The sequence below is a fragment of the Scardinius erythrophthalmus genome (genome assembly GCF_964197995.2).
Source record: "Scardinius erythrophthalmus genome assembly, chromosome: 22".
In the NCBI taxonomy this organism is placed as follows: Eukaryota; Metazoa; Chordata; class Actinopteri; order Cypriniformes; family Leuciscidae; genus Scardinius; species Scardinius erythrophthalmus.
In genome coordinates, this window is record NC_138242.1 from 28,338,758 (window position 1) to 28,353,859 (window position 15,102).

A 15,102-nucleotide genomic window follows, 5' to 3' on the forward strand; every position below is an offset into this window, starting at 1 on the left:
ATTTATTATCTTGTATTTAATGATATAATAGACTATTATTTAGTACAATACATTATTACATTATGCATGTAATAGAAATAGTTTGAGGACAAAATTAACAGCTAAGTAGTAAACTCTCTCTCTCTCACACACACACACACACACACACACACACACACACACACACACACACACACACACACACACACACACAAACACTCCATAATTTAATTATCATTAAAATATCAGCAAGTATAGTTCTAAAGAAGTTGCATCTTGCATCTGTCTTTGTTGATCTTTATATGCATTCCAGGAGGGCAAAGTTTGCTATGCAATTTAGGGTTAAAGGGGAGTTTGATATGACCCCTTCCTTTGAGCTCATTTTACCCAGAATTCCACTGGATGAAAGTGCTGTTACATATTGCCCATGTTGTAGAGTCTGAACATCATGGTCTGATGTTTCCAAAACCTGATTGGGAAAGACGTGTTACGCAGTCAATTCTGTTGGAGCATCGTCCTCTATAGTTGAAACGTAATAGCCATATGTATTAAAGGACACATGCTAATTTTAAAGTGGTTTCATAATAGTAATTTCCCAGTAGAGTTTGACAAAGTGGATCAACAGTCTATGGGAAAATAAAAAGATGTCATCGTGGTAAATGAATACTGTTTTCCAGTCAGACTGAGACAACTGACATACGGGCAAATGCTACCAACAGAACCCTATATATATATATATATATATATATATATATATATATATATATGTGCCAGACGGCAGGTACATTTGTGTTCAAACTAATTTGGCATGCAATGATGCAACTATAAGTTCGGATGTAAACAAGAAGGCATGCTTGTTCTTTTCTCTGAGTAACTGAGGTTTAAGTGCTTCTGAATGTTGACCCACTGTCAACAAATTACAATGCCAAAAAATCATCTACATCAATCAATCTACTTTAACAGACACTGACCCCAGCTGCTCAAATATAACCACTGATTCATTGCTAAACCTGGTAGCTAATCATTTGGTTGACGTTGAGGGTTTAAAAATAAATAAATGCTTATATGGGTTCTTAATGCCTTTTACAATATAATTTGTAAAGGCAAGCCAGCAGTTTTTTATTAGAAAACCTTTTTTCACTCATGTTTCGACATGTCCCGCCTTCTCCTGTTATGATAGCTACGTCATATGAACGACTCCTAAACTGTCCAATCCCTGACCGCCTTCTTGGGCTACTAGCCAGAGCTACTAGCCAATAGCCCCTATTGGCTCCTGGCTCAGGAGGCGGGACATGTGTGAATACAGGCGAGGAAAAATAACTGCTTTCCGAAACAGAAAAAGCTGTTAGAATAGCATTGGCTTGGCGTATTATCCCAGAAGATGTCTCTAAATAGCAATATACTGTGTATCTAAATAATAATTTCGATTATAACGCAGCCTCGTTTCTGTGAACCACGTGACGTCTGTTTACATCCTCTCAGCTGTTCCTCGACAAAAACAGCGCTGGCTGTTCAACGCCACGAAAATCTATACATAATCAACAGTACGCTCAAAAAATACCAACTCTAATGTGCATCCAGTCTGTTTGGCTAGTGCAAAGCCTGAGATTGATTCATGGCTTTATAAAGGTCAGTGAACATTGTTTTTCCGCAAAGATGATGCCGACATTTTTGTTTTGTTGCTTTGCGTTGATCTGAGCAAGCTGAGGAAGATGTAACTTAGCCTGCATGTGGCAGACATTTAAATGCTAACTTACTGTAATGGTTTAATGCACGCAGAAAAGCCCAAAATGGCTGTTTTGAAGAATGCACAAATGTTTTATTGTCTTAAGTGTTTTGATGTACCAGGTCAAACACAAAACCGCCGTCTTGCTGGTTTCCCCAGTCCTGCAGCGTTAATGTTATCTAACAGCATGGGTTTCTGAAGTCATTGAAAAACTAGAGTTTTTTTCCCCTTCGCTCTGTTTATTTTCATGTGAATTACAGTCGGCGGCGGAGGCATATTAACCAGATGCTGCAAGTTTACTAACACTTATTAGACAACTAACAATAGCAAGTAACGTATAACAACTATATCTGAAGCTTTATTTTTTTTAATAACTTGCTTTTTATTTTATTTTATTTTTTCATATAGTTTGTTTTTATGTTTTGCTCATTGCACAACACGCATAAAAACAAAGGCCGTATGCACGACACACCGCGAGCTTTTTCGTAAATATTTTAAATGTCATGTTATTGCATAACCCTGTTAAATAGAGCTGTGGAGTTACTGAAGTAATATAATGTATGCAAAGCAAGGCCAGCTTAGAGATTATGGCGGATATAAACATGCGGAACCCTTACATCTCTCTCTCTCTCTCTCTCTCTCTCTCTCTCTCTCTCTCTCTCTCTCTCTCTCTCTCTCTCTCTCTCTCTCTCTCTCTCGCTTCTTTGATTTATTTTATTTTTTTACTGTCTCATATATAATATGTGAATGTATTAAGCACTGCACACGTCGCTGGACACTGTATTTAACGCAGTGCGGTTATGTGAAGTGTTTTACAAATCCTTTAGCTCGACTGCGTCGTGAAATGTAGATCTTTACGTGTGTGCATGGACCTCAGCGGCTGACGTCACGCAGCCAAAGGCCATCCATATTGTATGTTCATCGGTCGTAAACGTAAACAAACGAACGAAAGCGTCCCAAATATGGCATTTCTCTTCACTTACGACAGAAACATCGGTCAGAGGAATATAAAAGTATTCTTATGGCATATTGGTGCCGCAATATTTGTTTAGAGCCGAATGTTATGGCGTTTTTATGGCAAGCTGCTTTTAAAGGGATAACGTTAGTTCAACCATAAAATGTAAATTCTGTCATAATTTTACTCACCCTCATATTGTTCCAAACCTGTATGTGTTTCTTTCTTCTGTTGAACACAAAATAAGATATTTTGAAGGATGTTGGTAACCAGAGAGTTGATGGACCCAATCGACTTTTTCTTCACTATGGAAGTCTGTCTACTGTCTGGTCACTGATGTTCTTTAAAATATCTTATTTTGTGTTCAACAGAAGAAAGAAACTCATACAGGTTTGAAACAACTTGAGGGTCAGTAAGTAATGACACAATTTTCATTTTTGGGTGAACTATCCCTTTAATAGGCTATTTTTCCTTACAACAAAATAGTTAATTTTTGTTACTAGTACACATATACTGTACTATTACATATTATATGTGAATACATGTACACAGCCTATCTGGGATTTATGTTTAGTTTCACAAGTGACTGCTCCTTAAATATCAGTGCTTATTCATAGGCCTTTTTCCACAACATAAACAGTTTTTATTGGCCATCAGCTCTAAATGCTTTTTACAGGTTAGAATGGTTACTTAATAATACAATAAAAAAATCTTACCTAATGAATACACACTTGTTAGATCTCAGTCTCTATGAATATTGGATCCAGCTGTGCTAAACTTCTCTCCACCATAATGTTGGTCGTCTTCCATTCTATCATAAAAGTAATTTAACAAAATTTATTGAATAATCTCATTTGTGTCTTTCTCTGTGCATAGTCTGGCTTCATCTGAACAGCACAAACATGACCAAACTGCTTTACAACCTCCCTTGAAACCTTGAAATGGATACATTCCTCCTCCTCCTTCACATCTTGTGAAGGCCACACAATCATAAGATTGAACCACAGGAGTAAAGCATTGCAAGAGCATGGAACATAATGAGTAATATTAATGTAATAAATGCTAAATGAATATAAAATATGGATACAAGTTATAAGTAACGTTGCTCCCTTGAAGCTATAGGTTGCTCTTAAAATCAAATATTTTACACTAGACTAGAGCCTCAACTAGTGTTTATTTGGTTGCTAATAAATAAGTACAAGTAACAAAGTTGTAAGGAATACATTTGAAAATATTTTGTACTTAAATACTTAATCCATGTTATTTAAAAAAAATATTATTCAAACAGTAATTTGTATGAACCAAAAAACGTATATTGTTAACAATTTTTTTGTGAAATATGATCTGAACATTATTTTTATTATTAAAAGGTGAATCTCATGAAACCTAAAGGTCATAGTTTAAAATCAAAAGAAAGAAATACGTAATTATTTTACATTTCAGGAATGCTTTAATACTTAATGTTCTTTATTCAAACTATAATTTCTATTAAAATTCAAACTAATATTTATATAATAAAACTATTTTTATTTATTTAATTTTGGGGTGAAGAAGTAGGACCTGAACATTTATTATTATTATTATGGTGATGTCCCCTGCAGGTGGGGTCATGTTTTACTGAAGTGAAGTGACGTGAAGGCCAAGTATGGCAAGCAACCCATACTTGGAATTTATCCTGTGTTTAACCCATCCAAGTTAGTACACACACATTAGTAGTTCTAATTAGTAGTGAACACACACACATACACTGCAAACTGTGGACACACACACACCCGAAGCAGTTTTTCTTTTTTGCTTGGTGGGGTTTCTCTCTGACACAGTTCTTCTTATTGAGGTTTGGATGAATCCGCTGAGAGTTTGAGGCTTCTGCTTTCTCTGGGTCAGACATGCGGTGCAGGAGTCAATGCGAGGACATGAGCTTCCGTTGCGTATGTAGACCATTCACACACTTCACGTGTCCTCTGTGATAGGAGACATGACAGATGTATAATGTGTATAAGTTTCAGTAGTATCCTGCAGTGTGACATAAAATACTGTGAAGAAATAATGGAGATAGTGGAAATCACACGGCATTTATTTTATCTTTTATCTTCACTGGAAAACTACAGAGGAACTGTAAACAGATTTATTCTGGCTGAGCATCAGTGAAGTGTGATAATGTTGCAATTATGCAACCAGCAAGTTAAAACATGTTAATGACGGATCAGCTCAGCTTTATAACAAACTGTTCCAGTTCATTGTTCAAGTTCCAGTATTAACTTGACAACAATCCAGGAGTTACTCAACTTGCCCTCTGACAAAACCAGTTAGCAGTGTTATGAAAACCAGCATCCTTTTTCCCCCTATATTAATGGCGTTATTGATTTATGGTGTCCAACCAGTGTCTGTTTGTTGGAAAGAAAGACATGTAATAGGTGCCGTTCTCTTTTGTAAGTTGTATACTGATGTACTGAGAGTCTCTGAAGGGTTGCAATCAGGTCTTGTACAAAACAGAGTAGGAGGTTTGACCCAGATCCCTCCCTGCAGTATTTTTAGTGCAGGAGACTCAAAGGGCAGAAAAGAAAGACAAATGCAGAAAAGATAAGAACAAGGGAATTATGGCTATGTAGACATTTAAAACCCCCAATAAAATAAAGCAATATTGATTATATATATTAAATATATTAGTTTTATCAGCTCTTACCCCCTTCAAACTGATTTCTAGGGCAATTTTTTCGAAACCTTATCAAATGTATGTCATCTTTAATGTCAAATTCTTACATTTGATCAGAATTAAATTTAATTAAAATAATTCACAAGTTCACACTCACAAATGATCAGATAGAGCAAAAGACTGTGTATTTTGCGTGCTGTCCCAGGGCTCGTACTTTGGCCCAAACCCCAGAGTACAGTAGGTGGCGGCAAGTGACTCTTAATGGGTGAGTCATTGAATCATTCGTTCAAGAATGAAGCAAGGGGTCATTAAACCACTGGCTCGTCACTGAATCATTCTGTAACGAAACAGCTGTTTGTTGCTTGGAGACTGCAACTCCACTTCTGTGAATTTGTTTGTAACTCTTTTTGTAGTAGAGCAAAAACTGTCTATATTGTGTCTAAAATTCGCAATCGCGTGCTGATATTCGGGAAAACGGCACTCTTGGTCGTATGATGTTGCCTAACTACACAACAGAAATGTTATAAATATATATATATATTTTTACCACATTATGTTTCTGTAAGCTTATGTGAGTGCTTATATTAGCTTGTGTGTGCTGTTGCACTCATTTGTTTGATTTCTCCATGAGAGTCTCTCACATAGACAGGCTGTGCGCCACCTTGTTACCGTCAAAAAATATCCATTTACATTCTTGCCTGAAATGTTTTGGACGTTTCGGTGCTTCATTGCTATTGACATTTTAATCAGGCTACATCTCTAGTCGGGCAAGTAAAATTCTCTTTCACTTGCCTCTTCATAAAATCCACTTGTCCCAGACAAGTGGACGAGCTTTAATGTCGAGCACCGTTTAAAGTGTCATTTACAGGAAAATGCCCTGAGACCTGCTCTAGACATGCACAAAAATCTTGTACATGTGCACGAAAAACCTTCATAGATACACAAAACCCTGTTTTCCTGTGCTTTTTAGTAAAATGTTCTTGTTTTCATGTGAAAGTCTCAGGGTTTTCTTGTAAATCTGCTATTTGACATCTGCAAATGTCACTCTGTAAGAATGAGAACAACTCCTAATTAGGGCTGCACGATACTGAAGAAAAATGCGATATGCGATAACTCATAATGCTTAAAGTGTGTAAAATAAACTTAAAGGTATAGCGGAGGATCTTTCCGAATTTTAGATAAGACCCGCCCTCTCCGCTTTTTGAAAAGTTTGATTGATTCACCAGAATGATTGACAATTAGGAGGACCAATAGTATAGGTGATCCACCAGGAAGTAAAAAATCCTCCGCTATACCTTTAAATTATCTTTAAAATATCTTTAAAATTATATAACCTACATACGTGTTTCACATTCTTTTTGGGACTAGAAAACATCCCTACAACTTCTGTAAACCAGGGGGTTTAGGGTTTCAGGAAGGCCTACATTAGGTTTATTTAACAACAGAAACTGAATAATCAAATGTAAAAAATAAAACACTGCTTCGTTTTCACTGTATGAATTAAATATAAATACTGATTCTTGTTAAAGCTACAAAAGTTATTCAGCCAAAAGCAGTGAGTGATTTTCTCTTTGTCTTTTGTTCATGACCAGTTATTGCAAGACGTTGCGATATACATATCGCGATATTACGATAATTTCTATATATTGTGCAGCCCTACTTCTGACAATAGCAAGTAAAAAATCATGATTTATTGGTTGCAATGTAAACTAAAGCCTTTTGGCTTTAAAAAAACAACAACGATATAAAACATATTTAAAAAGGGATGAGCTCTTTAATTTCAATAGGAAGTATGTCAACAAAGAAAATAAAACCGATTTAGTGGGTTCTTTTCAGAAGGATGGTCCTTTGCAAAGCCATCCTTAATTGGAGTGGAAAATAGAGACATTTCAATGTACAGTAATTGGGCTTTTCTTGTACTCGCTGAACCATTAAGTAAACAAGCCTCATGTTTCTTTCTTTGTGTAAATCCAGATCTGGTTCAGGTTCATGAAAATCCTTGAGGTTACAGCAATCCAGCTTAACTCAATTACCAATGTGCTGAAGAAACTGAATGCCCTGTCTGCAGCCCAAATGTCACACACAGGCTTACTTTTCTCTTGCTTTGAAAGGATATTCATTTAAGTGCATAACATTTCTAGGAAGCAGAATTTCCAGTGTCCTGATTAATAACTGGCATTATCATTTGAAACACGTAATAAGACTTCAGCTGTATTCTGCAATATTAAAGCTGTTGCATCAGGCATGTACCATCAGGTACACACAACACCTAGCTGAAGAATCAAAGACGGCAGGTATCAGGTGGCGCGCGCAGTATGCCTCCTTTTTTCCAGCTGTGCGCCAGAGAAAAGGGTAAACTGAAATGTGTGAAAGAGAGGTCTAAACTGTCACCCTTTGTTTTTCAATCCTCAGATCTTGCCGTTGCTGAGAATGGTCTGAGGTGATTTGTGTGGGACAGACATCACGACTGGGCTTCCCTGTGGAGAATCGCTCCAGCACTTTCATCTGGATGTGAGGACCGGTCTAGTTACCCGTCTCTCACCTCCTCTGCATTTTCTTTTTGTTTCTTTTTCTTTCTCGTTGCCTGTCTGGGGAACATGGGGGGAGCAGTCAGTGCTGGCGAGGATAATGACGATTTGATAGACAACCTGAAGGAAGCCCAGTACATCCGCACGGACCGCGTCGAGCAGGCCTTCAGGGCCATAGACCGTGGAGATTACTACCTGGAGGGCTACAGAGACAATGCATACAAAGACCTGGCGTGGAAGCATGGGAATATACACCTCTCGGCGCCGTGCATCTACTCCGAGGTGATGGAAGCCCTGAAACTCCAGCAGGGTTTGTCTTTCCTGAACCTCGGCAGTGGCACGGGATACCTGAGCACGATGGTGGGCCTGATCATAGGTGAGAACCGCTCTTATAAAGTGTAAACGATAATAAAGAAAACAAGCAGATATTGAGGATATAATTCAACAATATCGTTTAATTTATTTCAAATTCAAAAGAAATCAATCCAAGAAAAAAAACAATAAATTATGAGAAGAAATAAGAAATTTGTACCAAAAACAAAAAGACTATTTAGACCTAAAATACATTTAGGTTGCATAAATCAGCTCTCATCCTTTATTTTAAAAGTTTATTTCACTTTTTTTGTTAGAACATTCTGCATCGTAGTAATTGCATTTTGACGCTTTTATTTTCATCACTATTAATATTATTGCTCATGTTTAAGTTTAGGGATTCGAACAAACTCCTAAGTCGTTAACATTGGCAGAAATTGACACATAACTCACCTCGTACTGTGTGTGCTATATAGACATGAAATCATACAGTAAAAACAGAAATATTGTGAAATATTATAACAATTTAAAATAATATATATATATAGTATTTTCTTTTTATATTTAATATATTCAAAGTTTTCTATTTGAATATATTTTACACAGTTTTCAGCATCATTACTCCAGTCTTCAGTGTCATGTGATCCTTCAGAAATCATTCTAATATAAAAACCATGGTACTTTTTTTTTTTTCATGATTCTTTGGTGAACAAAGCTAAAAAGAACTACATATATTTGAAATAGAAATGTTTTGTAACATTATAAAATGTTGCTTTTTATACATTTAATGCACCCTTGCTGAATAAAAGTATAATTTTTTTTCTTTTTTTAAATCTTACTGACATTTCTTAGTTTTCTTATCTTACAAACTTTTGAACTGTAGTGTGCTTATGTTGAATGATGGACCCAAAACCTATCCAGGGACCTGTTGTTCTTGTTATCTGCAGGTCCGTTTGGAGTAAATCATGGCGTTGAGCTCCATAAGGATGTTGTGGAGTATGCGAAAGAAAGACTTGATGACTTCATTAAAAACAGCGACAGCTTTGACAGGCATGTTCATCCTTTATTTTGCATTGTGTTTCTGTAGATTTGAGTGTGAATGTAAAGATTCAGCTTGAAGAAGTGGCGATTTAATCAGAAGTATAGAAATCGAAATGACTTTGTTTTACTTGGCAGCCGCTTCCAGGGAGGCAAACTGAGATTCAAGCAAACCACATTAGTCCTACCGCAGTTCTGTGGTTATGCACTTCAAAGATCACTTGTTTTTTTAATCTTTGATTTAGTCAGGCCTGCCCAATAATCTTCCATGTGACACAAAGAATGCACTAGCTATCCCCAAACCACAGGCTCAATGAATAAATACCTCAAGCGCACGTCAGCTCTTCGGTCGGCTGAGTGATTTGCACACCTGTGTGAACACCAGTCAAAACCAGAACCGCTAGGTCAGATAGTCCTCTTCAGTATTGAACACGCAAATGGGTTTCCCTGAACGCTCTCTCTGGCATTTGCTGCTTGCAAACATCTGTTTTCGTCATGCACCAAAGAGAGCAGGGTTATTAAGGTCAGGAGAAAGAGCTGTAATGACGTATTAGACAAAGTGCTGATGCTATTAAACAATCCATAAAAGCATGTGTTTCATACAGAAGGCCATGTGCCAGAACAAGGCTGCTTAATCAATGTTGCGGAGCTTTGGGAGCTCTCTTGTTGGAATCACTTTATTAGATATCGATATATCTTACACGTCTACGACTGTTCAATGAAAACAGCTGCCTAGTGGCTCTAAGCAAATACAAACACGTTTTGACTCATGTTTGTAATAAGCTCAAAATGTCAGATTTCTCTTTGGCATTCTCTAGGAGGTAATACAAGAATATTTGCTTTTTATTCATCCACAAAAATAGACTATTACATGTTCTGAAGGAAATGCAAGTGCTAAACTCGCTGACTTAATAGCTGACCACATAGCATTTGGTTGCTGTGTGGTTCCTTCATTGTCCCATGGGCCTAAATGATGACTCGGATTATAAGCTATAGTTAAAAAGAGCTGTGCTATTACTCGTGTAAGTGATTTGAAAAGCAGGTTTGCCTGATGGACAAATAATCTTGCAATACCATTTCACCTACATATCTAGAGACCATAATATTGTATCATATAAGGATATCAAACAGCAGAAAATTGTGTTGAAGTTCTATAAATTAATATCAGTGTTAAAAATGTTGTTTCAGGTTTGAGTTCTGCGAACCACACTTTGTCGTGGGGAACTGTCTGGAGATTTCGTCAGACAGTCACCAGTACGAACGCATATACTGCGGAGCTGGAGTTCAGAAGGACCACGAGAACTATATGAAAATCCTGCTGAAAGTCGGAGGAATTTTGGTCATGCCAATAGAGGACCAGGTAAACCACAGGATGATGCATATAGCGGGCCCTAAAAGTGTTTGGACACTTCAGTCACACTGGTCTCAATGTCATTAGATAACAAAATATAGACCCATTTGCATTTGTTGGTCTCAAATTCTGCACGATTTTTTTTTCATCGCTAATTAATTTGACTTTTCTTCATCATTTGTTCATTCAACATTGGAGTCTGATAGCCCCGCCCCCTCCACTATGTAATCAAAGCAATGACAGTTGACCTTGAGTGCATGAAGTGTCCAATTACCTGTTTTTTTAGTAAATGAAATGCATCATCCGGGTATTTTAAGTGCAATTTTTCTTTTTGGAATTTTCAGTGTGAACAAATAGAATGGCATAGAATAGAGCACAAGTATGCGAATTGGGATTGCATCAAATGTTTGACCTCTTGATGAGTACACACCGTCCGTCTCATTCAGTGTTTATGTGTTCTTGCAGCTGACTCAGATAACTAGAACTGGTCAGAGCTCCTGGGAGAGTAAGAATATCCTGGCGGTGTCATTTGCTCCTCTTGTTCAGCAGAACAGGACAGAAGGCTGCAAGGCTGAAGCTGTGGTACTCCGTGAGTCTCCGCCCCTAAATATGATCTCATACTGCTCTGTCCAATCAGCTGCCACTTGGGAGGTTTCCAAGTACAATGTTACAGACTGATTTATTCATGCAAATTCCATTATTAAGCCGATTCATTCAGAAGTGTGAATGACACCACAGGCAAAACCAATGGGGGGGTTTTCATGCACTGGGCAATTTTGAGATTTTGTTTCCACATATCTTTCAGACTAGTGGAAAGAATCAAAAATGCGCATGTAACTCTTTCCCCGCCAGCGTTTAAAAAAAAAAAAAAAAAAAAGTTGCCAGCCGCCACTAGCATTTTTGATCATTTTCACAAAACTTTCATAGCCTTTCAATATTGGAACATATCATATTTTAAAAGAAAGAACAAAGTCTCTGCTTTTAAACAACAACAACAACAAAAAATGTGGGTGAGTTTCATAAAAACAAAACAAAAACATTTTGAACAAAATGCTGAGAAAACTGCATTTTTGTCTGAGACTTTGTTCTGATTGGATTCATAACGATGATCAGAATATAGATTATAGTCCATCAACACCCCAGAAGCTTCTCAGTCGTACACCTCTCTGTGGGTTCAACTTTACATTCGCTAACGTTAGGCAGTTTTGACTTCTATGCTGTTTAATGTTTGATGATCGCGTTAGCTTACATGTGCATAAGCAATCTTCTCTTGCTTGTTTCTGCTTCTTTGCTTGTTTTTGGATCCGGAGATGCTGTACTATTTTAGAAGATGCGTAAAAGCGCCCCCTACTGAGTGAAAACATGAATATGAATGAACATGAATGCCGGAAGCATTGCGTCATAAATGACGGAAAATCTTGTCAATGGCGGGGGAAGAGTTAAGTGCGTCTTTTATTACATTTTATCTATTTGCATCTGTAGTTTACAATACATATATTTACAGGCCGCTTTCTTAAAATGATTAACCTGATTCATTCAGAAAAGTAATGACATTTCTGACTAAAAAAGAATAATAATTCATGCACTGATCAATTTTGAGATTTTGGGCTTCCATAATGTCTTCTTTCAGGCTAGTTCAAAGAAAACATGTAAAATACATAACTGAATGTTTATTTTGTTACACTTTATCTATTTGCATCAGTAGACTTCAATAACAATACAACTCTTTACAGACCGTTTTCTCAAAATTCTATTTTTTCTCATGCACTAAGCTAGAAATCTCCACTTCAGTAGTTCTTACACCAAACTTTACAGTTTTATTTAAGAGGGGTCTGTTTGTTCATTTGCCTGATTTATATAGCTTTTTATTCCTAAAAACATGTTGAAAATGTACTTGTTTCTTGGATGTTAACATTATTTTCTGATTTATAAAGTGACAGTTTTAACAGTGGGACTTTTGTATATCTATATTTAACTCTAATATATCAACAAAATCAAACAAGCAGTTTGAACCTGGCTTTATCCAATATGCAGATTTCTGTTCAGAAAATATATATGCAAACTTGTTCATATTTAATTGGATGCCTTATTTCCATATTTAAACGAGACAATTCCGAAAAATTGTAATGCAAAACAATTGTCTTAAAGGGATAGTTCACCCAAAAATGAAAATTCTGTCATTAATTACTCGCCCTCATGACGTTCCAAACTCGTAAGACTTTCGTTCATCTTCAGAACACAAATGAAGATCTTTTTGATGAAATCTGAGAGCTTTCTGTCCCTGAAGTTCATGAAGAGATCATAAAACTAATCCATATGAATTGAGAAGTTTAGTCCAAATTTTCTAAAGAGACTCGATCGCTTTATATGATGAACAGATTTGATTTAGGCTTTTATTCACAAATAAACACTGATCAGCGAACATAAACAGAAGCTGCTTGACGCGCAAGAACAAACCTCATTTTTGGGTGAACTATCCCTTTATTGTGCTGTGAGTAATCAACTGGAAAGTAAGACTTTAGGTTTAAACAAATTGGTTGTACACACAAATGAGATTCGAGAAAACAACCTGTACTCGTTAACCTGTATTACTTGTCTGTTCCTCAGCGGCTCTGAGCGTGAGGAATCTTCAGGACCTGGCTCGGATCTACATCCGCCGAACCCTCCGCAACCTGACCAACGAAGAGAACCCCGGCCGCAACAACATGCAAAGAGCGTCCCAGAAGCGCAAGCGCAGGCGCTGCCGTCGCCGCCGCCGCATCAACACCTACGTGTTCGTCGGGAACCAGCTGATTCCTCAACCCATGGACAGCGAGGAGGACGAATGCATCGAGGAGGAGAGCAAAGAAGAGGAGCAGGAGAAAGACATTGAGCCCATCAAACCCGAGGAACCGCAGGTCAACCATCTGAGAGACAAAATCCTGAGTCTGCCGCTTCCCGAGTCGCTGAAGTCCTACCTGCTGTACTACCGTGAGAAATAACACCCGTCCAGGCTAAGCATTAATCTACGGTGGTGGTTTCCTTCTCAGACTGCTTCTCACCCTGAGTTTCATAGTTGTTGTTTTCTCTTTTTTTGATAATGTAGCATAATTTAAACATTTAAATGGGGTTGGGCTGCGTTTCCAAGAGACTTGATTTGAATGTGCTTGCTGTGTTCGTTCTAATGACTCCTAACGTTGTAATATTCACATTTTGAATGTGATTTTTCACTACCGAGGAACTGAGGGAGACTGAGGTTTAGAAGCTTCTAGCTCACCTTGTTTGTATTCAGAAGAGTTTGCTAAATGTGACGGAAGGATTGCTGAAGCTATTTTTCAAAGGCTTGTAATGTAAGACCAGTAATGACAGTTTTCTTTCTTTTTTTAATTATAGAGAATGAAAGACTCAAGTCATTATTTTGGGATTGATTTTTGCCTTCTTTGATTCTCCGAACCTTCTGGAGGTTTCGCTGTTTATGATGCTAATGCTTTCGGTATATCTTTGGACTGTTTTAGTGAAGTTCCATCTAGAGAGGATTTTTTGACCTGTGTTTTGCATTTCTATTTTTTTTTCTTTTTTTACATTCTAGTCACATTTGTAAGTACCGACATTGAACTCTCTTAATAGATGATGTAATTTTTTTGCTTGTTCCTTTCGTCTGCGAGTCGTCCTGAAGACCTAACACTCCACTTTCTGCTTGTGATCATAAAATGTAAGAGACGTCACTGTTTGTGTTGGTTTGTAATCGGTGATTTCACACTGTCGTAACAACTTGTTTGGAATATATTGTCAGCATATTCAATTATTCAGTTGATTGTAAATGATTTTGTTACATTGAAATGGAATCTAATAGAATTTCACATCTATCGTGTTTGTCACATTTCCCAAAAAATACACAGTTTGAGATATTGAAAAAAACACCCCAAATATCATCTCTAAATCAGATATACAGTTCTACTCATGCTTAGAATTTGCAAAATAAAAAATAAGATCATAAAAATTTACTTAAAATGCTAAATAAACTTAAAAAACAATTATTCAGTAGATGCATTTACACTTTTTAATATTGTTTTAAAATTCATTAGAATTTAATTTTGCTGATTTAGTACTGCCCTTATGAAACTATATCATCATAACATATTTACACCACAATACTAAATGATAACTGAATTTATAGGCTACTAATGATTCTTTTGGAAGTTCACACACTTGGTTCTTAATTATTGTGTGTCGCCTCTATTAGTGTTCATAATCTTTTGTTAAGGTTGTGCATCTCTGGTTCATCCCACAAAAGTCCTCTTCCAGGTCCTGTATGTTCTTTGGTTTCCCAGCATGCTCTGCACGTTTGAGTTCTTCCCCACAATGGTTATGGGATGCTGAGATCCCGCTCAGGGCGATTGAGGCCCTGATAAAACCATCATAAAACTGAAAACAGTCATTGACGCTTATGGGGGCCACACATGATGTGAAGAACAAGTTATTTTTTCTTCTGAAATGTGTATAAATATCTATTGTACAGCTTCTTCAGGGTGGTAGGCCTACTGAATCAAAAAACATTTTTTTTACCCAAAATAACTCCAT

General features: G+C 37.0%; 1 protein-coding gene across 1 annotated transcript; it reads left to right on the forward strand.

Moving 5' to 3' along the window:
• The first annotated feature begins 1,244 nt into the window (after positions 1–1,244).
• pcmtd1 (protein-L-isoaspartate (D-aspartate) O-methyltransferase domain containing 1) lies at positions 1,245–14,387 on the forward strand. The gene is made up of 6 exons (XM_081352379.1): positions 1,245–1,608; positions 7,726–8,217; positions 9,101–9,203; positions 10,380–10,551; positions 11,008–11,131; positions 13,150–14,387. Exons 2-6 carry the CDS (start codon positions 7,911–7,913, stop codon positions 13,521–13,523), a joined length of 1,080 nt encoding a protein of 359 aa, XP_081208505.1. The 5' UTR covers positions 1,245–1,608; positions 7,726–7,910; the 3' UTR covers positions 13,524–14,387.
• The last annotated feature ends 715 nt before the right edge of the window (positions 14,388–15,102 follow it).

Bases quoted from the DNA above. Each gene is read 5' to 3' on its own strand.
- pcmtd1 (XM_081352379.1), top strand. From the start codon at position 7,911: ATGGGGGGAGCAGTCAGTGCTGGCGAGGATAATGACGATTTGATAGAC. The intron at 8,218-9,100 runs GTGAGAACCGCT...TGTTATCTGCAG, and splicing joins GATGGTGGGCCTGATCATAG to GTCCGTTTGGAGTAAATCAT. The intron at 9,204-10,379 runs GCATGTTCATCC...ATGTTGTTTCAG, and splicing joins AACAGCGACAGCTTTGACAG to GTTTGAGTTCTGCGAACCAC.